This window comes from Mus musculus, chromosome 6 (assembly GCF_000001635.26).
Source record: "Mus musculus strain C57BL/6J chromosome 6, GRCm38.p6 C57BL/6J".
Lineage (NCBI taxonomy): Eukaryota > Metazoa > Chordata > Mammalia > Rodentia > Muridae > Mus > Mus musculus.
The window spans coordinates 29,691,364-29,719,098 of record NC_000072.6 but is presented as its reverse complement, the minus strand read 5'-3'; the positions used below and the strand labels follow the sequence as shown (position 1 = coordinate 29,719,098).

At 48.1% G+C, this 27,735-nt stretch overlaps 1 protein-coding gene across 2 annotated transcripts; it reads right to left on the bottom strand.

Moving 5' to 3' along the window:
- Positions 1-540: 540 nt before the first annotated feature.
- Positions 541-24,885, bottom strand: Tspan33 (tetraspanin 33). 2 transcript variants are annotated; one of them, NM_146173.3, is made up of 8 exons: positions 24,555-24,885; positions 9,101-9,158; positions 8,385-8,512; positions 8,009-8,083; positions 5,565-5,660; positions 2,266-2,394; positions 1,748-1,909; positions 541-1,562 (listed from the first exon to the last, which is right to left on the bottom strand). In NM_146173.3, exons 1-8 carry the CDS (start codon positions 24,654-24,656, stop codon positions 1,461-1,463), a joined length of 852 nt encoding a protein of 283 aa, NP_666285.1. In that variant the 5' UTR covers positions 24,657-24,885; the 3' UTR covers positions 541-1,460. The 2 variants fall into 2 exon arrangements, with proteins under 2 accessions (NP_666285.1, NP_001288336.1); NM_001301407.1 differs by having other exon boundaries at positions 8,385-8,509.
- Between the last annotated feature and the right edge of the window lie 2,850 nt (positions 24,886-27,735).

Sequence of the window (27,735 nt, the reverse complement as noted above, 5' to 3'; positions counted from 1 at the left end):
CCAAGTCACATGGTGGGGACCACCCATGTGGTAGAGCCACCCCCGCGCGCCCCGCCCTCGCCTTCGCAAGCCAAGCCGTTCCAGGCGGAGACACACTGCTAAGTGCTTGCTGAGTCCTCCCTAAGGCAGACTGGTTGTTAGTACCCAGTTCCTCCAGTTAAAGATGGAGGACGAGTCAAGCTTTCTTCTTGGTGCCCCTTCACTCTGACGTAGAGTGCTATCCTCTAGTTCCCTGCCCCATCCTAAATGGATTTCAACCCACTGTAATGGGAAAAAAGCAAGCAAGCAAACAAACAACAAATTAAGGTTGGGATTTTTGGATAAGGTAACACCATTCCTACAGATCTGTACCTTGAATCATTCTACCTAATTTAGACCCGGGGGTTCGACCCTAATGTAGGTGGGTCATGCGAGGGAACTGGAGGCTTTGTGCACCTCAGGGGTCTCAAGTCTCTTCCAGAAGGCAGGCCCACAGTTTGGTTGGTCCCTTCTACGTTTCTTCTAGTTGCCCGAATGGAAAATTGATGTAGGACAGCTTAGCCCATGTCAACAAACTTTTATTGCCATTTCTGCCAGATTCCCGATTCTTACACTGTAGAAACACTGAGTTCTGGTGCAGGGGATGCGGGTGGGTGGTGGTGCCACTCCTCTGCCAAGTTAAAGAAAACCCCACTTGCTGGGGCGGGAAGGCCAGACAGAGAGGAATTCAAGGGCATGTATGGCTTAGTCCGGCACGCAGAATTTAGGGACCACGGTTCCAAACATTTTACAGAGCGGGTGAGGATGAATTTGGCTGCTGTTATACCCCTTGCCCTTGCAGCCTTGTTTCCATGGAGACGAGGGAGGAGCAGGATATAGCTCACTCTGACTACCTGGGAGTGCGGCTAGGCAAGCATTTGGTAAACATACCCCCTTCACTCCTATCCCCCATGTGCCCTGCGGTCCCGATCCGACCCCTAGGTTCCCTAGGCTCCCGCTGCTCTGCCCGCTGCACTCCCAGCCTCTCTGGAGGTGGAATTGTGCCAACTGGACTCCTGCAGGGCTGCCAGTATCTGTGCACAGCCAGGACTCCCTGGCAGCAGACTCTGTCCACCTAGCTCAGCAGCAGCCCTAACAGAGCTGTCTGTTGTGCCTCAGTATGCAGCTAGTAATCCTACAGCTTTCTGTGCCGCTGCAGTTTCCACACCTCTGCCCAGAGGAAACTAAAAACACAAACTCAAATGTTCAAGGTTACAAACAGCATGAAATAAACCTCGGACAATGCTGAGGCTAGGATGGGGAGATGAGGCACATCTTTCGGAGACCTGAGCCATCTGTGTCCTGCCTTCTGGAGCTTGCTTCTTTCCACTGGGCCCTCATTTGGGGGCTGGAATCCAAATCTGCACTGGGTGCTCTCAGCACCCTCTGCTGCTGGTCCGTGAGATGCTCGTCGCCATGGTAAGGAGGCGCAGGAAGGATTCTCAGTACCACGGGTCAGCTCGGTGCTGTTGGTTGTAGAGCTGTAGCTTGATCTGATCTTTTATTTGATTCACGAGGACCTGGGATAGCAGGATTCCCACCAGCTGCAAAGGGCAGAAAGGAATCAGGGGGGGACTGTCCTGCTATCCCAGGCTCAGTCCTTCCAACGCAGCAAGCACATCCCTCTCTGGTCCCTCTGCTATGTCAGTACCCCACTGACCCCTGGATGTCTCCACAAATGACAACCTTTGCAGAGTGTGAGACCTACCAGTTGGGCAGGGTAAGTTACCTGGGGGATGGCCAGGCCTAGTGCCACACCACCAAGCAGGAACAGGTTGCTGTGTATCCAGTTGACCAACTTGTCAATACAGCCATTGGTGTAGATGACCTTACTAGCTTCCAAGTAGTCCAGAGCCTGCATACCTTGGCCACACATCGTGTTGATCACTGCCTGAGGAAAATGTTGAGAAGCCAAATGGTACTCCCACACCAAGAAACACTGGCTGACAAACCTGCCAACTTTCCCAACCCCCCTAAGTTGTTAGTGAATGTCTGTAGAGAACACTGGAGTAAAACTGGCTAAATACAAAACTCCTTTCCTTTGAGCTCTCTTGGCCCAACCCTCCCCTTATCTCTGTCCCATGTGGGCTCAGAGTAAAAGGCTGAAGCGACCATCGCAGTAGGGTGAAGACAAACCTGCAGAGCCACCTGGTTAAGCTCGGGAAGGAGTGTCACCATAACAGCTTTTCTGCCCAGGAAGTAACTTGGAGCTTACTCGTGAGGAAATGACAGGCGGTGTTTGCTCACCTGGTTGGGGGTGGGCAAGCAACAGGAATAAGGCACAGAGCAGCGCTCCCGGCTAGGGTTGTCCTCCGAGCAGTTGAAGTACATATTCTGAGACCAGTCTCTGTAGGAGATCCCTCCACAGCAGCTGAACTGCAACACAGCCCACCAGAAAGGTTAGGAATCACTGATCCCCCACACTGAGGCGGCCAGGGGACTCACCAAGCTGAGCTTCCATTGTAACTTCAAGGTACTGCCAAGCACATGAGGGCCCCAAGCTCCTCCGTTCTTTCACTAAAGAAATTCTCTGGGGGTGGGTGGCTATGGGGGACTTTTGGTATAGCATTGGAAATGTAAATGAGCTAAATACCTAATAAAAATGGAAAAAAAAAAAGAAATTCTCTTAATTCCTTCTTTATCTCATTATAACTTAGTGCTTTATACTCCAGCTGGCTTGTGCACACGCGCATGCACACACACACACACACACACACACACACACACACACACACACAGAGAGAGAGAGAGAGAGAGAGAGAGAGAGAGAGAGAGAGAGAGAGAGAGGTTGAGAATTCAGATTTTACCTCTTGAGAGAAGGTTCTGAATTTATAACCTATAAAACAGTCTGGAAAAGGAGATATTCAAGATTACTGGCTTGGACCAGGGGTGTTCAGCAACAGAACATATGCTTAAAGTGTTTGACCCCTGGATTCACTCCAGCACTGCCAAGGGAAAAAATATTTTTAAAATATCCAAACCCAAAACCTTGACATAAGAAAAAAATCACAAGCCTGGCATGGTGGCACACGCCTTTAATTCCAGCACTTGGGAGGCAGAGGCAGGCGGATTTCTGAGTTCGAGGCCAGCCTGGTCTACAGAGTGAGTTCCAGGACAGCCAGGGCTATACAGAGAAACCCTGTCTTGAAAAACAAAAACAAAAACTAACAAAAAAAAAATCACAAGAAGAAAAATCTTCAGTATCAGGAGCTCACAATTACTCCACGGAAGCAAACTGGGTCTCAAAGCTGAGGGCTGCTGAGTCAGAAGAACAGAGATGCAGCACTGCTGTTGAAGATGCCGTCATTCAAAATGTAACTGAGTCACAGCAGCCTAAACTAGAACACCAAACGTGAAAGTGACTGAGGTGTCCACCCATGGATAAACAGAACGAGGAGGCAGTCACACCGAGTACTATTTAGCCTTAAAAAAGGGAAATTCTGACACATGCTACATACAGCATGGATGACACCTGACAACATGCCAAGTAAGAGTAGTCAGTCATGACAGGACACATAGGTATAATCCCATTCACAGGCTGTTATATTCACAGGGGGTTGAATGGTGGTGGCCTCCACGAGAGGGAAATGGAAAGAGTTTAATGGGCACAGTTCAGCAGGGAAAGAAGGAAAGGTGTGTGTGTGTGTGTGTGTGTGTGTGTGTGTGTGTGTGTGTGTGTGTGTGTGTGCGCCTGTGTGTACACGTGCCATGGCGTATAAGGAAAGGCCAGATGACGACTTTTGGGAGTTAGTTCCCCCCTTCCACAGTGGATTCCTGGAATCAAGCTCAGGCTCTCTGTCCGGGTTTTATAAAAAGCACGTTCAGGCTCGAGAGATGGCTCAGCGGTTAAGAGCATTGATTGCTCTTCCAAAGGTCCTGAGTTCAAATCCCAGCAACCACATGGTGGCTCACAACCATCCGTAATGAGGTCTGATGCCCTCTTCTGGTGTGTCTGAGGACAGCTGCAGTGTACTTATATATAACAATTTAAAAAGCAGGTTCACCCACTGAGCTGTTTCACTGTCCTGAAGAGATTTTTGCCTGGTTTTGTTGTTGAGATGGGGGTTCCTGTAACCAGCTGGCCTGAAACTCAATATGAAGCCAAGTCTAGCTTTGAACTGCTAATCTTTCCAATTCCATCTTTTCAAATAGAAGGGACAGTGTGCACTACCATACAGGCAAAGATGGAAAAGTTCCGCTAACAGATGGTGGTTATGGCTACATACAGTATGATTGCCCCCTCTTTTTTTTTTTTTTTAGAAGATTTATTTATTTATTATATGTAAGTACACTGTAGCTGTCTTCAGAAGAGGGAGTCGGATCTCGTTACGGATGGTTGTGAGCCACCATGTGGTTTGCTGGGATTTGAACTCAGGACCTTCAGAAGAGCAGTCGGGTACTCTTACCGGCTGAGCCATCTCACCAGCCAACCCCCTCCTTTTTTAAAGATTTATTTATTTTATTTATATGAGTAACTATCTTCAGACATACCAGAAGAAGGCATCAGATCCCATTACAGATGGTTGTGAGCTACTATGTGGTTGCTGGGAATTGCAGGACCTCTAGAATAGCAGTCAGTACTCTTAACCACTGAGTGATCTCTCCAGCCCAATGTTTCCCCTTCTATGCTGGGATTGAACCTAGGGCCTCAAACATACGAGGCAGGTGCTCATCTCTGAGCTATAACCCCAGCGTCTCAGTAGTTACTCAGGCTGTCCCTGAACTGACTGAATAACCCAGGTAGGCCCTGAACTCTGTCTTAGCCTCCCAACTAAGAAGGATTACAAGTTGTGTCAATACATCCACTTAATGTAAATCTTTTTAATACATAAAATGGCAAATTCTGGGTTATGGGTATATCTCAGTGTTGTAGAGTATTTGTCCATGGTGTTCACAGCTCTGGGTTCTACTCCTGATTTTACAAAACCAAGCAAAACAAAACAAAATGGCCTTTGCTTTTGTTTTCTGTTTGTTTGAGACAGGATTTTACTGTGTAGCCCCAGCTGTCCCAGAATTCACTCTATAGACCTAGAAGTCAGAGACCCACCTGCTCTTGTGTCTCCAGAGTGCTAGGATTAAAGGTGTGTGCCACCACCACCTGGCACAAAATAGTATTTTTTGATTACATATATTTGGTCACAATTTTTAATGTGATATATAATAAATTTTGACTGTTCCTCATTCCCCTATAGGTAATCCCTTACAATTTTTTTAATTCTTCCAGAATCTTTCTGTAAGACTAATAATCTTTCCTTTCTTCTTCTTTATATAAGCATATATATTATATATATGTATCATATGTATATATTGTAATATATACATCTGTGTATATATACACATATGTATATGTATATTATGTATATATGCAATGCTATATGTAACATTCTATGCCCTTAGCAGTACCTGCCCCCACAAAGCCCTTCTTAGAATACATTATTTATCAGGTAAAAGAAGTCCATTGGCCTGGAGAGTGAGGCGTTTCTTGCAGTAACATTTTTACCCCTACCCACAGGGCACTGGGTGATCACGCCACACTTGGCTGCTACCTTCTTCTGGCCAAAGTCGATGAGGTTCTGCAGATCCAGGTCATCTCGATAATGCACGATAGCATTGTTGATGATCTCGCTCACTTTCCCCCGAGCCTGCCAGACACAATCAGGACACAGGATTAATTCATAATTATTAATCCCTTCAGAAATAACAGCAAACCCAGATCAGCATTTGCGGTGGTTTGAATAAAAATGTCCCCCATTGTCTCAGATGTCTGAGTGCCTAGTTGGTGGCACTGGGTGGGGAGGTGTAGGTAGTGTGGCTTTGTTGAAGGAAGTATGTCACTAGGTGTGGGCTTTGAGGTTTAAAAGCTACATGCCATTCCCAAGACACTCTGTTTCCTGCCTGTTCAGGGCGTGAGTTCTCAGCATCCTACATCTGCCACCATACCCGTTGTGGCTGCCACGTCTCCCCACTACGCCAGACTTACCCCTTTGGATCGGTAAGCCCAAAGAGACTCTTCTAAGTTTCCTTGACCATGGTGCTTTATCACAGCATTGGGAGAGTCACCAACACTACTGGTTGTGTCTTTTGCTCTCCTTTCCAGATACCTCTATGGTTTACTGTCACAGCACATTTTGTAGGGTCAGAGGCCCAGGGTAGCCTTTCCCTCCCTCGTGCCAGGTTCCAGAGGATCAGCACAGGCTTGGTAAGGTTCTCCCCCTTCTCTGGGTGCATGCTAACAGCCACTAAAGCTGGTGCAGCCAAACAGCCCTAAGTCCCTGCGTACTGTCCCGGCTCCAGTCTCCACCATACATATCTATGCCCTGCCACCAGCTCCTATGCCCGCCTCCCTTTTTATACAATGGATAGCCCTATCTCACCCTGTGGGTCATTAACTCACTAGAGAGCCTCACTCTACCAAAATTCATCCCAAGGCCTAAAAACTGAGAAGCCCTGTCACTGTCAGGCCCATGTCACTAAAAGGTATTAGTAACTGCCTCCCAAGAGTTTGGGGGGGGGGCAGGGAATCACAGACTAAAATTAAAATTGGGGCAGCTACCAATTCATATTCCCTCAGCTCATCTTTAATCTGAAGGAGATCTTGCAAGGGAAGACGTTGGTTGCTTCAGGCCCATCCACTCTGCCCTGGGTGTACCAGTGGACCAGGGCAACAGTGCTCCTGACATCACAGCTTCTCAGAACGGTCCTTCAGAACAATGCAGTGTTATCTACCTCTACCTACCTCTATCTACCTCTGCGTAGTAGTACCCAGAATACTTGTTGACTGGTGCAGTGAGGGAATTTTGTTTTGTTTTAGCAGGAAGGGGCTCACTAAGTGGAGACACTGACCTCTAGTGGACACAAGAAATCTGCTCTTTAGACTGAGATCTACTTCATTAAGCCAGAAGGACTTGTCAACTACAAATCAGCTCAGCAGCTCCTAGTTGCTTGTACCATGGTCTATCTCTGCTCAACTACTTTTTCCTAGGGCTTTGTGTGTGTTTGTTATTGAGACAGGGTTTCTCTATATAGCCCCAGCTGTCAGAACTCACTATGTAGATCAGGCTGGCCTGGATTGCCTCTAGAGCACTGGGATCAAAGGTGTGTGCCACCACACCTGGCTTCTGTTCCTGTGACATTATTTCATAGTCTTGTATTTTATTCCTGGTAGCTATTTATAACTTGAGAATGGAATTCTGATTCATTTTTCTCCCCCCCCCCCCTTTTTTGGGAGGGAGGTGTTGTTTTGTTTTCAAGGTGGGGTCTTATTAGGTAGCTCAGGTTGGTCTGGAATGCACTCTGTAGACCAGGCTGTCCAGGAACTCAGAGATCCACCTGCCTTTGCCTCCTGAATGCTAGGAATAAAGGGATACACCAATACACCTTGCTACACTTTTCCTCCTTTTTAAAAAATAGACAGATTTCTCACTACTAGTAGTCCCATCTACACTGGAACTTACAAGGTAGACAGTGCTGGACTCAAACTAGTGGAAATCACTCTGCCTCCAGTTTCCCAGTGCTGGGATTAAAGGAAATGCTGGTTCTTAATTAGGACTGTTGCCTCGGGCAGCCGACCTCCAGATGCGGGAAGCATGGTTCAGAACAGGGTCTGCCTTCCCTCTGCTTCCCACAGCTAGTTCAATAAACAGGGTTTGAGTAACAGTCTCTTCAAGTTGTCTGTGGTTTTGATCCCTGGGTGCTACTTAGTTGTTTACCATTTAAGTATGTAGGTTATTTTAATGTTCCTCATGTTTATTGATTCCCCCCTTCACCCCACCCCACCCCCCACCATGGCATCAGGTTGTCAAAGGAAAACACCTTATAGTCATGAAATTCTCTTTAAATAGATTGATGTTAAAGGCCATTTATCCATCCCTAGGGGGAACCTTTCAAAGGCTGATGCTTCCCAGGGGAAAATGTGCTGTGGTTAATTAATCAGTAGGAACTTCCCCTTCCTCCCTCTGGTACCCAGAGGCCTCCAGGCTCCCAGTGTTACCTTGTCTGAGAAGACGAAGCCCAGGATGCCAGCAGCCAGCTGCAGCAGGAACACGATGGTGAGGCAGAGGGAGAACTATGGCAAGACAAGGAACAGCGTCACTGCTCTGGGAAGCAGCCCTTTCCAGGGCCAATGAGAGGCAGCTAGACTCTTCTCCACACCCCCAATACAACAAAGATTCCTGCCTCTAGGACAATGCTATGGAGGTGGCCACCCTACGCTGCCACCCAGAGCAGAACTCTGCATCGAGGGGCGGACAGCACAGGGTAGGATGCGACAGAGGGGACAGAATGGACCTCTATAGGATGGCAGAGGGGAGCAGGAAGCACAAGGAAGACGAGCAAGCAAGGCTTTTCTGCACGGCCTGACCACTCACCGTCTGCAGAAGGCAGATGTTCTCCCGAAGGGATCCGATACAGCCGCAGAAGGTGAGCAGGAACATGAGGACGCCCACCACGATCAGCAGGATAGCAGGGTCCACCGCCAGACAAGCCAAGGCTGCTTCTGGGAGAGAGGCTGACCCTCAGCCGGAGTCTGCTGCCCACTGAGGGGGCTCCCAGGAAAGGATGAGGGTGTACCCAAACTTTCTTCCTGTTCTGGGGGGAACCTCCTTGTCTGGTGGAGATTATGGGAAAGACCTCCTCACAGGAAAGAACAAGAGTGTGCTGGAGGAGTCCTGGCATGTAACTTGAAGAACTAGGGAAAGCCTTCATTCCAGCATCACGAGTGGAGCAGCCGCTTTTGCTCCAGAGATGACTTAGAGCGGCACTGGGCTCACTGGCTGGGCGAATTCCTAGATGCTCTGCAGGGGAATTAAGGTTGAGTTACTTCAGGACACACTGGGGGCGGGGGGGGGGCAAGTCCTTGACTGCTCTCTGCTTCTACAGACCTAGCTTCGCTCCAGGGCTTAGATCAGACAGATCTTGGGAGGGGGTGGGGGCTCAGGAAAACCCACGGGAACTGCCAATCTGAAGTGGCCCAGTAAGACTGGGTTCAGGGGGCTGCTCCTCTGACCTCAGCCCAGGACCAGCGCTGGAGCAGGCCAGAGGTGCAGCAAGGGTGAGGAGAGGCAGAGGGAGACCTATAACCCACCTGCGTGCTTCATTAGCCTGGCATAGACACCCACGGCCACCATGACCATGGAGATTACCTGTGGGAACAGGAGAGGAGTCAGGAGAGGCCAGGTTTCCAGGCACAGGTGCAGCTATCCCCTACCCAACACCGCTAAGGGTGCTTCCACTCCCCAGCACTTTCTCCTTCATTCTCTATAACACAATCATCTTGTGAGACAGATAGTGTCCGCATTTCACAGATGGAGGAATCAAGACAGTACAAGTTTAGTATAGAACAAACAGTGATTAAAAACAGGCTTCCAGACAGGTCTGGAGGTATAACTCAGGGCTACAGCACAAGGCTTTGGGTTCAATCACAAACACCAAAACTTACACACACACACACACACGCACACGCACACGTACACACACACACACACACACAGAGACACAATTAAAACAAAGCATGGCCTTCTGAGAGATTCAAATACTGAACTCCATTTGGGACAGCCGTTGCCATTGATTTCTGCATGTGAAGACGGCATTAAGGACAAGGGACAGGTGTGATGACTTATGGCATTTAATTTCAGCATTTATGAGGCTGAGATGGGAGACAAGATTCAAGGCCAGCCTGTGTTACAGTGCAAGAGCCTGCCTCAAAACCAATTTTTTTTTCACATGTGACTGTTTTCACGTGTCTGTGCAGGTGCCCACTGAAGCCAGAAGAGGGCACAGAGATCCTTGGATCTGGTGTTAGAGATGAAGGTGTTCGTGAAATGTTTTGTGTGGGAGCTGGAATCTAAACTCCAGGCAGGTCCTGAGTTACAGCAGTAAACATTCTTAACCACTGAGCCATTTCTCCAGCCAAAACTATCTAAAATATGATCATAACTTTATTTTTCTTTTTTCTCTTTCTCCCTCCTCTCCCCTTTCCTTATTGGTTTTTCAAGACAGGGTTTCTCTGAGTAGCCCTGGCTGTCCTCGAACTCAGAGATCTGCCTGCCTCTATCTCCCAAGTGTTGGGATTTAAGGTGTGAGCTATCATTGCCTGACTAAACTTATGTTTCTTATGTCTTAAAAAATGTTTTAGGGGCTGGAGACAAGTTTCAGCAATTAAGAGCACTTGTGTTTGCAGAGAGCCTGGCTTAAGGTCCTAGCACCCACACGCCAGCTCACAACCACCTGCAACTCCAGTCGGTTACCTCTGGCCTCTGAGGGCACTTACACACATGCAGGCAAAATGCTCACATGCATATAAATAAAAACAAGTTCGTTTCCATTTTTGACATCTGTCTATGTGTGAGCTCCTGCTGCAGCACACACGTGAAGGAAGAGCACAGCTGCGGGCGCTGATTTTCTCCTTCTGCTCTGTGTCCCAGGATCACACTCGGGCTGAGTGTCAGCCTTGGCTACAGACACCTTTACCCACTAAGCCATATCGTCAGTCCGGAAAAAAAAATGTTGTGAGAGTTGAATAAAATAATGCTTGGAAATCACCTAAATTTCTGACACTGAATACTATATACCATCACCAACAGGACTATATAGGATGTGTTCAATTCTGAATTCTAACTCACCTACATCAAAAGGCAGGCAGGTCTTCCTGGCAGACGCAGACTCTAGCTAACTCCATTGGAAGCCAAGGATAAAAGTACACACCAATGTGAAAGGCAGGAGTGTGCTTACTGGCTCTACCATAGAAAGGAATCTTTATAAACTCTGATTCCAATATGGAAGAAGACAATTTAAGCCTTACAAATTTCATGGCTCCTCCCTGTAAGAGCAAAGCCCATGAGAGGTTCCCAGGGGCCCCCAGAGGGGTCTTTCTTTCCAAGGCTCCCAAGAGTGCCTGGTAGCCCCAGCTCTCCGCTCAGCTTCCAGCCCAGTTTCCAGGCTGGTGCTAAGCAGCAGCTCACTGTCACCATGGCAATAGATTAGGCCAGGCTCTGGCGGAGAGGTCTCAGCAGCAGGGGCTTGACCAGCTCAGGAGGGAAGGGTATAGCAGCTAGATCCCACATCCTGTGAGACAACACTCTGCAGGAAAGAGCCACCTGGGAGGTCTTCAGTGAGAGAAGGGAGCTGGGCCCTAGGTCAGGTAATGAGATTAAACTAGCCCTCTGTGAGGAAGACATTTTTCCATTTGGGAGTTATTTCTGAACATTCTTTACTATTTAGCAAAAGACAAGTATGTAGTTAATGCCAGGCCTGGGTTAAAAATAAGTCTTTGGAATGCTTCTTTGTGAATCCATAGTGCTATGGTTTCTTGGCCTTTTGGCTAAGATCAAGTGTGTGAGTCCATAGTGCTTTCTCCTGGCCACTTCTCAGATCCATCCTCTGACTCAGATCCAACATGCTCTCCTCACCCCCACCCAGGTCTGGCCCTTCCTCTGACTTGGGTCCAAATATTATTAGCCTTCATCTTCTGCTTGGGATAAACAGGGCAGCTTACCGAGCTGAACGTGGGGCTGTGGGTGCTAACACATGGCCAGGCTTAGGAAACATGGGGGAAGACAGGGAAATCCTAGGTCAGGGATGCCAGTCGCTGCCAGGTCTGGACGAGCCCTTTAACAGTATGAGCAAATAAATGTCTCTGAAAACTTAACACACCTGGGTCAGCAAGATGGCTCAGCAGGGAGAGGCACTTGTGTGCAAGTCTGGCAACCTGAGTTCAGTACTTGGAACCCACTCCACAAAACTGTCCTCTGCCTTTCCCTCACTACTGCACAGAACTGCAGTTGTGAGTATTCTATTACTGTGGACTTAATTAAAAATGAGTATTCTGTATTTTTGTTGCTCCTAGTCTCCTCATATGCTAAAATTTTTCTAGATTGGATAACTTTGTACAGGGATCAAGCCAGCAGGTGTGGTAGTGCATGCCTGCAGTCCCAGAGCTCTGGAAGGAGAAATGGGACAATCGGAAGCTCAAGCCTGCCTTGGGTATGTTGTAAGGGCTATGTGAGACCTTACTTCAACAAAAGAGACAGAGATGGGAGAAGAAGAATGGGAGAGAGGGAGAGGCTACATATCACAGGGCAACTTAATTCTCTCCATGGGCATGTAACTACAACACTTGCTCCATCTTCTGGGGTAAAAAGAACAATGTCCTCCAGGGACAATAATGTCCTAATTCTATGAGCCTGTGAATATATTATCTTATGTTGCCAAAGAGACTTTTTGCAAATGTGATTTAGGATTTAAAGATCTCCTCATCCCTCTGCCCCCCCCCCCCCACACACACACACTGCCACTGCCCAGGACCCAATATGGTCACAAGTAGACCTTATCAGAAGGAAGGAAGAGGGGCAGATTCAGAGAGAGAGGCAGAATAGTGGAAGCAAGGTTGAAGTGATGCAGTACCATGAACCAAGGAATGTAGGCAGCTGCAGAAGCAGGAGCAGGAAAGGACATTTCCCCTAGAGAACACAGGAAGGAATATGGAATTACAGACACCTTGGTGCTAGCCCAGCAAAGCCTGTTTTGAGCTTTGGATCTCCAGAAATGTGAAAGATTAAATCTGTGTTGTTTTAAACATTAAGTTTGGGAGAACAGAAACGAATGTGCTATTCCAACCCGATCCACCAGCTGTTAGATAAGTGCCGAGGGCCTGTGATCTGTTACCCTGCGGGGAAAGCTAGTGTAACCTCAGCTTAGGGCACTGGCTCTCGACTGCATTAGAACCACCTGGGCACCTGGAGGTGGAGGGGACTTTTCAACTCTTCATGTCCAGACTGCCCTGCAAACCAAGCAGTTTAGAATCCCCGGCCAGGAGACCCGAGCAACTGTAGTTCTGAGAGTTCCTGGTGATCCCACAGTGCAGCCAGTTTATGGACTTTTTAAGCCTCAAGTGCAGCCAACCAGGAATGGAAGATAGAAAATCGGTTACATTAAGATCCAGATTGAGGCATGAATATTATTAATTGTTAACTTGATCGTTAAGGATATCTCTCCCCTGAGCCCTCCAGACCTGCTCTTCACAGCTTTGTCCTTCACATCTCCATCCCTGCCCTCACGTCCCACCCTGGAGCCTCAAAGCCGCTGCCATGACAAGGTTAGTGCTGCAGACATTACCACCATCAACTTTAAAGCTGTATGGAGCTCCAGCAAGGATTCAGACACTCGCCTCTGAAGCTGAAAGAGCAGAAGGACATCTGGCTGAGTGTGTATGGTGCTGTGGCAGCATGTGAACACTGTACAACCTCCCTCTCACTCTGGTAATCTCCCTATGGTACCAATCTTTAGCACAACATCCCCATAAGAATCCCACCAATGGCTTGCTTTCAGGGGATAGAGATAAAGTCACTTCTCTTCTTAGAATGGGTTTTCATATAATGGACAGAATGAAGCCTGGCTAGAAACTTTTAAAAGCTAGGTACCATTTTCAAAATAGCTGAGCCTAGCTTTTAGGAAAATTTATGTTCCTGAAAAGCTGTCAGTCAGATGATATAAAATAATTTGTATGCTCCAGTCCCTGTATTCTTATACAAAATGAGTTATCACCTTGGAATGAAAATGGTCATCTGCAGGACTCCGGCGAGAAAGGGCTAGTTCAGGGCCAGAGCAGAAATATATTCAGATGAGCCTGGAACAGGCTGGGGCAGAAACTAAGGCGCTGAGGAATAAAGCTGGGGTAGGGGAGCTGGGTCAGTGGGTCAGAGTGTCTGCTGGGCAAGCATGAGAACCAGTACCACGTAAGAGCTGGGTATGGCTGCTGAGCACACGGGTACCCAGCACTGGGGAGCACATGTCTGCAGAGACTGATGGTCTGCCAGCCTAGCCAAAGCGGAGAGTTTCAGCTCCAATGAGAGACTCTATAGGAAGGAAATAAGGCAGAGAAGAAAAGAAGGAATGACTCCGTGTCTTCCTTTGGCTTCCACAAGGGTGCTCATACACAGAGACATTTACCATACACAATCAGAATTCTCACACTGGGGAGACACACGCACCAAGTGAATGAGCTATCAATGGCCAGAGCATCAGAGTAAATAACCATGATTCAATGATTGAGTGCATATTGTTCTTACAAAGGACCCAAGTTTGGTTCCCAGAAACCACACTGGGTGACTCACAACTGCCAGTGACTCCAGCTCCAGGGGACCTATGCCTCTGTCCTCCCTGGGCACTTGTCCTCACATGCACACCTATACACAGCCATACACACATGCACATGTACTTTAAAATAAAGTTAAAAATGTAACTGTATTAAAGCACTGCCCATAGTATAAAACAGTTGTCTGTGTACCTATATCAATACAAATAAATGACTAAATAGAGACTAACTAATAAATGTAGCTATCAAAGAAGTAGAACAGAACCCATTACTCCTTATGTGCGTGCTGTGCATAGTCTTTCTTCCAAAGAGCACAGCACAGAGGAGGAAAAAGCAACTGCACATTGGGGAAACCAACCGACAGCACCTCAGCCTCTCGTTCACGATCGGTAGCAATGGGACGATGGTGACGAGTCACTGGAGGAAAATGTTACTTTGCCATTGTGGTCTTCCTTCTCAAACCCACAGGAACACCAAGAACAGGCATCAGGCAGTTCTCATAAAGGGACCATCTACAAAATCCTACAACAATACCTCAACAACATCATCAAAACCAAGTCAGAAACTGTCACAACCAGGAGGAAGAGGAAGGAAACATGACAGCTAAATGTAGTGTGGGATCTGGAACAGATAGGAGAAACTAAGGGAGCCTGATTAAAGTTCAGAGCCTAGTGGCAATGCTGCTGACTGTAACAGATACAGCATACGGTCCTACGGTGTTAGCCTGGAGGAACTGGTCTGTGTAAGTACTTATTTAAAAGGGCTGGTGAAGGATCAGTGAGTACAGGGGCTTGCCGACAAGCTATGAGAAGACATGAGTTCGATTCCTCGGGCCCACATGGAAGAAGGAGAGAGCCAACTCTGGCAAGCTGTCTTCTGATCTTCAAACATGTATGTCACATGAATGCCCACACTTAACTTATACATATACACACAATAAATAAAAATAAATTTGAAAAAGTCTATTTAAATAAAAAGCCACCCTTAAATTTTTTACTTTTATAAACTTAGGTTTTTGGGATGGCATTTTGTATTGAAAATTTTTTTCACATAACATATTTTGATCATGTTTCCCCCTCCCTCAATTTCTTTCAGATACCACCCATCTCCCTATCTACCCATCTTTATTCATTCTCTCTCTCTCACACACACAGACATACACACATACAGACATACACAGACACAGACACACACACACCAGAAAAACAAGAAACTCAAGGAAACAAAACCCACAAAACCAAAAGTCAAAACAAGCAAAGACCAATAAGCCAAAAGAATGCTAAACCAAAACAAAAGGTCCCCAGACTACCACTGAGTTAGTCTTGTGCTAGCCATCAGTCCTGGGCCTGTCCTGAAGGGTGGCTGATACACTCAGTGAGAGTCCACTGAGGGGAGGTGATGTTCCCTTTGCCACTGGGTATCAACTGCTGCTGGCTTCCCTGCCCTCTTAGTGCTGGCTGCCGTCCGATTTGAACCTATGCACATTTTATGCGTGCTGCCAGGTTCTGTGCATTCATATGTGCATCAGCCCTGCTGGGTCCTGAAGACATGGGTTCCTTGGAGCCATCCACCACTTCTGGCTCTTACAAACTTTCTGCCTCCTCTTCCACAGAGTCCCCTAGGTCTTAAGGGGAGGGACTTGATGAAGACATCCCCACGTAGGACTCTGTGCTCCACTGTCTCTCACTGTCTACACGTTGTCCAGTTGTGGGTCTCTGTGTTAATCCCCGTCTGTCGTAAGAAGACGCTTCACCAACGTGGGCTGACTGAGGCACTGATCTGCACCCCAGACCAGTGTGTGGGGGGGGGGGGACTAGTAAAACTGGAGATGGGCTAGACTGGAAGCTTGGGGTGATATGGGTTTTAAATGATTTATTTATTTATTTAATATGAATTGACATTTTCCCTGCATATATGGCTGTGTGAGTGTGTTGGATTTCTTGAAGCTGGAGGTACAGACAGTTTTAAGCTTCTTTGTGGGTGCTGGGAATTGAACCCGGGTCCTCTGGAAGAAGATCCAGTGTGCTCTTATTCACCACTAAGCCACCTCTCCAGCCTCTGGTGTAACACTTTTAAATGGGGCCCACATCATTACTGGCCTCGGACTCACTATGTAGCTCAGGATGATCTTGAACTCCTGAGGCTGTCTACCCACACCCACACCCCTCCCCACCCAGCCTCCCACTTTGTTACCACACCTGGTATCTTACACATTTTTGACAGGAATATTACACAGATACTGTGTTGGCTGATTTTGTGTCAACTTGACACAGCTGGAGTTATCACAGAGAAAGGAGCTTCAGTTGGGGAAATGCCTCCATGAGATCCAGCTGTGGGGCATTTTCTCAATTAGTGATCAAGGGGGGAGGGCCCCTTGTGGGTAGTGCCACCCCTGGGCTGGTAGTCCTGGGTTCCATAAGAAAGCAGGCTGAGTAAGCCAGGGGACACAAGCCAGTAAGGAACATCCCTCCATGGCCTCTGCATCAGCTCCTGCTTGAGTTCCAGTCCTGACTTCCTTTGGCGATGAACAGCAATGTGGAAAGTGTAAGCTGAATAAACCCTTTCCACCACAACTTGCTTCTTGGTCATGATGTTTGTACAGGAATAGAAACCCTGACTAAGACAGATACTGTTGCATTTTGAGGAAGCACAAGACACTAATTCCTATCTCATAAAAACATAATTTTGCTACCATGATGTTCTATTAGATATATGTCTCTGCATGCCATAAAACAACACAGGCAGTAAGTACTCTAAACGAACAGTTTCCATGTTTCCATTACAGTGCTGTGCTTCTCTTGCAAATTAGAAAAAGACACCCACGGTTTGATATATGTAGGGAAATAAGTCTTGTTCTCTCCCCTATGGTACTACTAGTTCAGGACCCTAAGTTGAGGCAGCCAACATAGGCTCCCAAGCTTAGTGTCAACAACTATGGGCAAATTGATTGCTGGTGGCTTGCCAAACCCTGAGGAGGCCCTGGGAGATAGGAGTGGAGCCCTGTTCCTAGGGGATACACACACACACACATAAGGCTTTCAAAAAAAATAGAAAATACTAATTGTTAGTATAATTCTCATCTTTCTATGGCTAATGGTGAGACTGTGAGCAAAAAAAGTTAAAGCTGGCCCTTGGAGTCACTCCCATCCACATGCCCTTCTCTTCTTTCCTGATGGAGGCTTCACTAAGGGCCTCCCACCTAAGCCCACCCCAGCAGGGGATCCCTGCTGTTTCCAAGGACAGTAGTAGTAACTTTCTCCTGGGAGTGCCACGAGCCAGCACCAGACAAAACTTCATTTACTTACTTGTTTGCTTATGTGTGTGTCAACATATACAAGTGCACGCCACCGTGCAAATGTGGAGGATCTGTTTCACTCCTTCCATGCTCTGGGTCCCAGGGATTGAACTCAGGTCATCTGGCTTAGTGACAGACACCTTTACCTGCTGAGTTGTTTTGCCGGACCCAGACTAAACTTAGATATACTAACATCTCGCCTCAACCAAGAGGCACTTACGTCTCCATTTTACAGAGCTGAGGTTCACAGCATCCAAGTGACTTTGCCTAGTTCGCTCAGTTAGTGAGTTTCTGAAATGGGAAAGGAACCGACTTCTAGTCATCAAAGCCTTCGGACCACAGCCACTGGGCTGGCTGCCTGGTTATCTCTACACCACAGTCACCCCTGATCCCATGCCCTCCCCATGGGGCTATCGTGAAGCAGGAAGAACAGCTGCCCTCAGTCCTCCTGGGGAGCAGCTGGCAATCTCCAAAGCAGGTGGAGCTCAGGGAGGGGAGAGAAAGCAGGAGAACATAGCAGGGCACCAGCAAGGCCTGATGGGCGGCTCAGAGGCATCTCTGACACCTAAGAGGGAATGAAGAAGCAGGGCCTCCAGCTGGCGTGACCTCCACATTTTATAATCCATCTGCAGACAGTTGGGGGTTGTTTGAGTGGCCCCTCCATTAGTCTCTTTCCCTCTTCTGAAGACGGTAATAAAGATTACAAGTCTGCCCCAGACCAAATCCTTAGCACTACCAAAGCCAAAACCAGCGACTCCAGCCTAGAGGAAGTAGAAATGAGTCTCTACTTTGTTTCTCAGGTATTCTATCCTGGTTCTGGGTGGACTGGAGGAATTTACAGCCACCTAGAGCAAAGCAAGGCCCTTCCTCTTGTTTCCCAGGACCCGCACATGCTGGGCCTCTGTCATCCAGCACTGCTGTTCCCGGAATTCTGAGGAGACCACTGTGTGACACTGGCTTTTAGCTTGTACCCTCTGAACTGGACGATGTCACCTTGATGAAATGGAGGAGTAAGCAGGGCCCTTTCCTCATCATGTCATGTGGCTGACCTTGTCTTCCACAGACCATGCATGGCTGGTTTTTCTCTTCAAAGGTAATGCATGAGGAAGGGAAGACCATAAGGACTCTCCATAGTATAACTGTTCAAATTCAACAGTTACTGGTCATAATGATCCATGCCTGGAATCCCCAAACTCAAACAGCTGAGGCAGGGGGACTGCTGTGAGTTCAAAGATAGCCTGAGCTACAAAGTGAGGTTCCCTCAACCCCAATCACAGTCCTAGAAAAACCAGTCTAAATCATAGTCTGTTACCAAAACCATGAGATGAATTGTACACTTCTTAAATTCTTTCAAAAAGATGCTGACTATGCCCCTCCTTAGAATTGGGAACAAAACACCCATGGAAGGAGTTACAGAGACAAAGTTTGGAGCTGAGATGAAAGGATGGACCATCTAGAGACTGCCATATCCAGGGATCCAGCCCATAATCAGCTTCCAAACGCTGACACCATTGCATACACTAGCAAGATTTTATCGAAAGGACCCAGATGTAGCTGTCTCTTGTGAGACTATGCTGGGGCCTAGCAAACACAGAAGTGGATGCTCACAGTCAGCTATTGGATGGGTCACAGGGCTCCCAATGGAGGAGCTAGAGAAATTACCCAAGGAGCTATAGGGAACTGCAACCCTATAGGTGGAACAACAATATGAACTAACCAGTACCCCGGAGCTCTTGACTCTAGCTGCATATGTATCAAAAGATGGCCTAGTCGGCCATCACTGGAAAGAGAGGCCCATTGGACACGCAAACTGTATATGCCCCAGTACAGGGGAGCGCCAGGGCCAAAAAAATGGGAATGGGTGGGTAGGGAAGTGGGGGAGAGGGTATGGGGGACTTTTGGGATAGCATTGGAAATGTAATTGAGGAAAATATGTAATAAAAATATTTTTTAAAAAAAGATGCTGAAATTTTAGTTTTCTACTTAGTACAAGACCCAGTAGAGCAGAGTTGCTAGGGAGATAAGAAGGCATTTGAGATGTGATGGCTCTTATCTCCACCTATGGTGGTTTGAAGTTTGTCTGTTCTTTAGCGACAAGGTCTTACTGTGTGCCCAGCCAGACTGGCCTGGAACTTGCCATGTAGAAGCGCAGGCCTGACTGAACTCACTGTGGAGTCTGTTATGGCAGAAGGAGCCTCTGCTTCTTCAGCTTCCAGAACGCTGGAGTTACAGGGATTCACTAGTGCGGCATTTCTGTTGTTTTTGTAAAACTATCTGGAGACAGGCATGGTAGCCACCATGTTTATAACATCAGCATTCAGGAGGCTGAGGCAAGGAGATCTCTGTAAGTTTGAGGCCTGTCCCAATCAAAAAGACGGGCTGGAGAGATGGCTCAGTAGGCAAAACTTGTAGTAAGCATGAAGACCTGAGTTCAAATCCCCAGAGCCCGTGTGAAAGCTGGACTTAGTAGCACATGTCTAGAATCCCAGTACTCCTATTGTGAGATGGGAAGCAGGGATAAGAGAACCCTAGATGCTCTGAGGCCAGCCACACTAGCACAGGCACCATCGAATAAGAGACCCTGTCTCAAACAAGGTAGAAGATGAACACACAGGTGAGCGTGCGCACACACATGCACACAAAGAGAGGGAGCTGGGGAGAGGAAAAAAAAAAAAATCCATGACAGCCAGGACTGCATAGAGAAATCCTGTCTCCAAAAAAGAAAAAAGAAAGAAGAGGAGAAAGGAAGAAAGAGAGAGAAGAGGAGAGGAGAGGAGAGGAGAGGAGAGGAGAGGAGAGGAGAGGAGAGGAGAGGAGAGGAGAGGAGAGGAGAGGAGAGGCTACACTCAGTGGTGTAAGTGTTCTGAAACTTCAGCACTCAGGAGTTAGAAGTAAGAGTATCAGAAATTCAAGACCAGACTTGGCTACATAATGAGTTTGAGCCCAGCCTGTCTCAAAAGACAAATCAAAACAAAAACAAACAAAAAACAAAACCAAGACTCTGATTGTTTCATTTACTGAAGCCTGTGTAGCCTGTGGGTGGAGGAGTGCAGGGGGAAGAGGAGGTGGGTGACACAGCCTTCAGGAGAGCACAGATCAGGAGAGATGGAAGGACTTTGCAGGACTTTGTCAGGTCTGGTCACTCCCGCCTGGCTTCTGAGCAGTTACAGGAGAGTGCTCCAGGTGTTCTGGGATGAGTCTCAGTGCTGGAGGACATCCATAAATGGGTCAGGATGGGGACTGCAATGACTGCTGCTTCTTCATCCAAACTAGGACATTTATTGCAAAGGTGTTTTCAAAGGGCGTGCATCATCATATGACGAGGAGTCCAAAGTTAACAGATCTCCTACGGCTTCTCTAGGCCGTGTAATGGCCATGCTGCCCCATAGTAAAGTACAAAATGGCATTTTGTAACACAGTAGTATTAGGTCAACACTCTCAGCACAACTATGATTCTATTGAGTGTGGTCTGAAGTGTAAAAGACACTCCTCACCAGTGGCTGAGACTGGCCTAGGGAAGGCCCAGATGGGATCCACATGTGTCACAGACAACAGGAGAAAGGCGATGTGGAGGGTGGCAATCACATGAGGCACTGGGGAGCTACTCAAGAGGACAGCTGTCATTCATTTTTCTGACCTGGCTGGAGGATGAAAGGTGTCAGGTAGAGGAAGACACAGTTGGGTACCTCACCACTATGAGTGCTCAGGCAGGCAAGGCTGGGCTGTGTTCTCACAGAGTAAGTCTATGAGGGAGAAGAGTGAGAAAAGACATGGGCTTCCCCCAAGAAGCTTTGCTCTCTCAGGCAACAAACATCCATTCAGCATTCACTCCTGCCTCTGGTAGTAAGAATCCAGAGTCAAATTAGGCAGTCTCCACAGTCAGGAGGCCGGGGTCTAGGTGCATGTGACTGCAGTACAGGGAATGAAAGCACCCCACCTGCTGCTCAGAGTGGATAAAGGACCAGCAAGAGAGAAGCAGGGTAGCACTGATAATACTCCCGCCAACATGTGCCCCCGCCTAGGACACTGTTTCCCATATCAGTGTGTTCACACAGTACAGAGGTGACCAAGAGAGGGAGGGAGGGAGGGAGGGAGGGAGGGAAGGAGGCAGTTACTTCTAAAGAGTTTAAATACAACTTCTAGGATCTTGGAGCAGTTACTTTCAGACTATGGAAACTCAATGACCAGTGGCCCAGCAACCTGATTCTGGGGAGAAAACCAGAGCTTCCATGCCAAAGAGGAAATGAGATTTGAAACATGAACAGGAAGGATTGGTTCTGATTCCAAGGGAGGCACCAGCTTCTGAAGCAGATCCCAGACACCTGGGGGGTCAGGGCCCCTGCTGCCATCCCCAAGTGTGAGCCCAGAAGATGCTGGCTACCTTCCTAACATGTTTCAGGCACAGATACAAAGTCTACCCCTACATAGCTCCCCAGGAGCAGGCCAGACATGCACTCTGCCTGCAAAGTGGTCCAACTGTCCCAGCCATGGGTGCTTTCCAAGCAGAAAGGGGAAATTTATTTGATTAGGACACTGGAAGCCTACAAGGGACATCACATGGTCACCAGTCCCTAAAGTGGATGGGAACAGAGAGGAGCTCTGAGCTGGAGAAGTGGCCCTGTATTGATAGCTGCACGTGTGTAGAATAAAACTGGAGCTCTGGGCTTAGGAGAGAAGTGACAAGCAGTATTGCCTAAACAGTACCATCTTTTCACCATCCCTTAGGGAGGCCAGCGTCCCAGGGACCAAGACAGAGAGACTCATGCTTAGATCCTTTAGGTCTTAGAGAGAGAAAACAGTTCCCAAAGTGATTTATTCATCTATAAATAGTTCACAGAAATAGACAAATTCCTCCTTTAGAGGAAAAAGATTAAGGACAGAGAGTCGGATATGTTGGCTTGGCGTCACACAGTAAGTGGGTGCCAGAAAGAAACTGGGCCTCTTGTCCTTCCAGACACTATTTCTAGACCCACCAACATTTTTGCATCTGTAGTAGGTTCAAAATGGGGGTTCTGCTCTAATTTGGGGGTAGTACCAACATGTCTAGCTTCTGATTTCAAACAAAGCATTTTTTATTTTATCTTATTTTAGGTTTTAGGCGGGACCATGCTTATCCAAGTGCTTTCCAAGCAGGTGAGAGAGCATTTTGTCACCCATGTGTGCAGATGCCAAAAGGCCTTCATGAGGCGTTTGTGGTTACATCTTTAAGATGTTTTATTATTATTATTTTATTTATATAGTTTACATTCTTCACCAAGGTAAATGGGCCTATGAGCTTGGCTCTCTTCCAGACTGTGAACCTCCCAAAGTTATTTGTTTGATAAAAGGGCATAGGGTGGAAGCAAACAATCCAAGAAAGCGATTGTGAGATCGTGAACACGAGTGACAGAGGCACTGGCTGCCGGCATTGAGGAGGGCAGGTAAGAGTGAGGCTCCAAAGGAGCAAGGCCTCGGCCGGGAAGCCCATGTGAGGCCCCACTGAAGGTGGTTTCACTAGTGCCTGCCCCTTTGTGGTGAGTTCCCCTTAGTACATTCCCTCAGCCCTGCAGGGTGGTGGAGAGGGCTTTTGCTGTTTTCAAATCTCCCAGGGAAGCAGAAGTAAGGCCAAGAGAACTTGGGTTGACTGGTTACCCCAGCCACAGTAGCAGCCATCCAAGTCCCGGGCTTTCCCTACACACATGCTGGCTCAATTGAAAATCACCAGCCCAAGCCTGCTAACCAGCTGGTGCCACGGGTGAAAATCCTGACTGTTGTTGCGATTTAACTTTCTCCTGTATAAAACCGTGGAAGTTCAGCAACTGCTGGATTTTCTAGTTCCAAAACCGAGACTGTGACAGAAGCCCAAAACTTCAATCTTCCCAAGAGTACAATGGCTGAGAGTGAGCGTCATCACCACCCTCTGGGATGTCTCTCATTTGTCCCAATAGGCTGGCACTTATGTACCCTGTGCCTGTGCTTCACACCAGGGCCCCTGTGAAACCTTTCCAGCAGTGGCCTTGGATCTGCCTTTTCCCAGGAGGCCGTTCAGGCCCACTATTATTCCCTCTGGCAAATCTGAACTATTGGTCTCAGGCTGAAAGAGGCAAAGATGATAGGCTTCTGGGCTGCAGCTTTGGTGCAGTAGAAGCTGGCAGAAGAATGGAGAGATGGGGAAGGACTTCCCCTTGTTATCAAATCCAGAGGGGCCCACGCACTCTCTGGCTATGAAACAGGACTCAGCTAGCATTCTCTAATGGGCTCCCCCTCCCCCTGAATTCTCAGCCCTCTCCTGCCATCCCCCAATACACTGCATTAGATTTTTGCTGGGAGGAAGGGCAGGCCTGTGGACTTGAACATATTTACCCAGATCAGTCAAATCAATAAGGATGGTAGAGAGGGGACGGAAATCCAGGTGTCAGGAGCTCGGGGTTAATATTGTTTACACTTTTCCACCCCAAACAAAAGATTCTGAAAGGAGCCATAGCTTCCAGCCCAACAACAACAACAACAACAACAACAAAATCCTATTTGAATCATCTGAAGCCTGTCAGCTCCAAGTAGAGAAGCTGGTCTTGAAGAAGGTAGGGCAAAGTTTAGGGCCATGCTGGGGTACACATCGGACCTGGAGACCATTCTTAACCCTTTTCAGCCCTGACAGGAGCAGACACCCGAGGCCTGCAAAAGGGACAGATATAGTCCCTTGACACAAGCCCCTGAGGAACTGGGGCGAAGGAAGGCTTGGGGTTTCTCTTCCTTCTCTCTCCCTCCACCCCCGCCCCGCGCCCCGTATGGCCAGTCGGGCCTTCCAGCCCCCAGGCCTGAAAGTCCCTAACCATGAAATATGCCCATGGGGCTGTCCAGCCAGCTCTTTCTTTCCCCAAACCCTTTTTATTTCATGGCCTGACACAGATCCTCATCCCTGCTAAAGCTTCATCCCTGGCAGCAAGGATGATTGCCCACCTCTTAACGTCCCCTTTTGACACGGCGCCACTGTGGTTTTCCTCCCCCGGAGAAATGCCCCCAAGTGTCACCAGCTCAGAAAACTACGAAGCACCACTCGACACGCTCCTGGGCACCGGGCAGCCCAGGCCAAACCTCCCAGCCTCAGGCAGCCCCCTCGGCGCTCCAGAGATGCCCGAGAGTCCGGGTGCCCCCTGACCCCCCGAATCTCACCCAGAAGAGCATGTTGAAGAAGAAGAGCAGGTATTTCACCAGCGGGCTGACGAAGGAGAACTCGTCCCCGTAGGCAGCCGGCACGCCAGGTCTCCGCGCCATGGTCCGCCGCTGCCCCCGGGGGGCCTATCTCCCAGCGGCCACCGGCCCACCTGTGCGCCCTGCAGCCCGGGGCGGGAGCCGCGGGGCCACGGGGACCCGAACGCCGGGGCAGCCGCGCCGCGCCGGGAGCCGCCCGAACCGTGCGTCGGGGAGCCGCGCGGCCAGGGAACGGCGCCGCCGCTGAAGCCGCGGCGGGCAGCGTGAGCAGCGGAGACTCCACCGCGGCCGCAGACCAGCTTGGCCCGCCCGGCTCTCAGGAAACCGGGCCCGCCCCCCGGACGGCCATTGGTGAGGCTGCCCGAGGCTGACTTCTCATTGGTCGGCGGCCCATGTCACTAAGCAGCCAGCCATCCCTCTCCTCCGAGAGGCGGGGGAGACACCTGTTCTGTGAGGGACAACTTGCTAAAGGGTCAGTGGTTCTGCTTCTGCCCGCCTAGACGGAAAGCCTGCAGGCTGCAGCTGCTTAAGGGAAAAAGAATGAGGAAAAGGAATGTTTCCTGCATCCCACACCCACGTCCTCTGCCCAGTTGCTGTGCACGCACGCAAACACACGTACGTTAAAATCAACAAGTACGCACTTTGTGTGTTGAGCAATTCGTTAAACGCTGTGGGAATAGAAAAGAAGGTTGATCCTCAGGGATCAAGACAATAAAATCAGAGTGACAAATGACAGGTACTAACAACCAGAAAGAGAAGAATAAATACCCCTGCTTAGCAATCAAATACTTTAAATGCTCGTTTTAAAAGCCTCATAACCTAACAGTGGAATTCTCAAACCATCCTTTTCTCTCATTACCGTCCAACCTCTCTATCCAAACCCTCTCAGAACGTTTGTTTACGTGGAGACACCGGTTTTTTGTTTTTAATTTTGTTTTGTTTTGTGTTTGGCATGTTAATAGGATATGCACAGATTGACTCCCAAGTACAATGTGGTGTACATTGTACTAGCTACACAAGTACGATTTTAACCTGGGGAGGAGTCTGATTTTGCCATCAATAGCGTGATTCCCCAAGCTACACTTTTTGTAACGTTGAGTGGGAAAACTGCAGCGTAAGGCATTGATCAAATAAGAATCTGTTAGTGCATGCAAATGACTTACACGGAGATGGCTGATAAGGGGGCTCACTAAAATGTGGTACTTTCACTCCTTTAAAAGATTCTTTTAAAATGTGTGTGTGTGTGAGTGTGTGTGTGTGTGTGTGTGTGTGTGTGTGTACCACTGTGCACACAGGTGCTGATGGAAGCCAGAAAAGGATGTCAGATCCCCAGGAACTGGAGTTACCGGGATTTGTGAGCTCCTTAAGTCAGTGCTGGGAACTGAACTTTGGTCCTCTGTAAGAGCAACAAGTGCTCTTAATAACTGAGCCATATCTCTAGCCCTGGTATTTTGTTTCAATAGGATTCAAAATCCAGTGTGGAAATACAATAACTGCATGAATAACTATTATGTAATTGGAAGAAGTTGAGCACCAGAAGGTGTCATGGCGGGAGAAACGAGGAGGATGAGATTTTAGAGACAGTGGGGACGTGAAATCCAGGTGGACACAAAAAGGTGTGTCGAAGCTTGGACAGATAAAAGCAAACCGCGTGTTGTGTGGAAACTAAGCCTATCACTTTTCCCGGCTTGGTGCAGCGGTGCCTGAGAATGCAGTATGTGTTCAACTGAATGGAGGCTGTAGAAGGACTTGAGATCAGATTACTGAGTTTGTGTTGAATTGATTTGGAAATAAGAGTTTTAGAGAAGGAAATGGGGTAAGATCGCTGTTTTCAGAGAGAGTTGGAAAGAGGCTGGAGAAAGTTTAATGGCAGCACTTAGGAGGAAGGGGCAGATGAATCTCTGGGAGTTCGAGGTAAACCTGGTCTACATTTGAGTTCTAAATCAGCCAGGGGCACACAATGAGATCCTATCAAACCAGAAGGAGAAGGAGAAGGAGAAGGAGAAGGAGAAGGAGAAGGAGAAGGAGAAGGAGAAGGAGAAGGAGAAAAGAAAATTTAAAAAATCCTAGTGCTATTATTCTGCTAAATGGTCATAGTGTTAGACAGCTTCCTAAGGTTTTTATCTTTATATCCATAGGTCAGTGCATCTCTTAACCCTCATCAAAGAAGTTTCTTTTTGCAGTCGATGGAGATTAATAGAGGCCCACAACCCACCAGCATACGGGGAATAAGAGATGTGGAAGGCTCAGCTGTAAATGGGATGGCTACATTACAATATCCCTTCTCACCACAAGGCTCAGATATCACCAAGGAAGAAATGGGGGGGGGGTAAGAATGAGAGTATTTGCTGGATATGACAAGGCTGTTGTTGCACATAGGAACTTACAGTGGCTGAGACCTTATGCACAAGAGCTGTTTAGATCAAGCTAACTAAAACCCCAGCATGGATAGAGGAGAGGATCGTGGAGTTTGTTTGTTTGTTTCTTTTTTTAAAGATTTATTTATTATATGTAAGTACACTGTAGCTGTCTTCCGACACTCCAGAAGAGGGAGTCAGATCTTGTTAGGGATGGTTGTGAGCCACCATGTGGTTGCTGGGATTTGAACTCCGGACCTTCAGAAGAGCAGTCAGTGCTCTTACCTGCTGAGCCATCTCACCAGCCCTGTTTGTTTGTTTCTTAAGTTGAGGTCTTACTGTGCAGCTCTAGGTGTCCTGAAACTCTATATGTAGGTAAGACTGGCTTCAGATTCAGAGATCTACCTGTCTCTCCCTCCTGAGTGCTGGGGTGAAGGATGTGAGGCAAGTGCTCTCCCAGTGACCTCATCCACAGCCCTGCCTCTTCCTCTGAGATGAGGGCTCGCTGTTGCGCAGGCTGCTCTCAAACACCTGGACTCAGGTAATCAGCCTGTTGCCTCAGCTGATCAAGAAGCTGGGACTACAGACCCTCTGCAAACCGTCCTGGACAGCAGAATCTGTTTGAGGGTAAGAAGTGCAAGGAGCCAGGCAGTGGTGGGACACACCTTTAATCCCAGCACTTTCGGGTAGAGGGGACAGAGGCAAGCAGATACCCGAGTTTGAGGCCAGCCTGGTCTGTTCTAGGATAGTCAGGACTGCACAAAGAAACCCTGTCTCAAAAACCA

Bases quoted from the DNA above. Each gene is read 5' to 3' on its own strand.
- Tspan33 (NM_146173.3), bottom strand. From the start codon at position 24,656: ATGGCGCGGAGACCTGGCGTGCCGGCTGCCTACGGGGACGAGTTCTCC. The intron at 8,513-9,100 runs GTGGGTTATAGG...CCTCTCTCCCAG, and splicing joins CAGGCTAATGAAGCACGCAG to AAGCAGCCTTGGCTTGTCTG. The intron at 1,563-1,747 runs GTAACTTACCCT...TGCCCTTTGCAG, and splicing joins TAGGCCTGGCCATCCCCCAG to CTGGTGGGAATCCTGCTATC.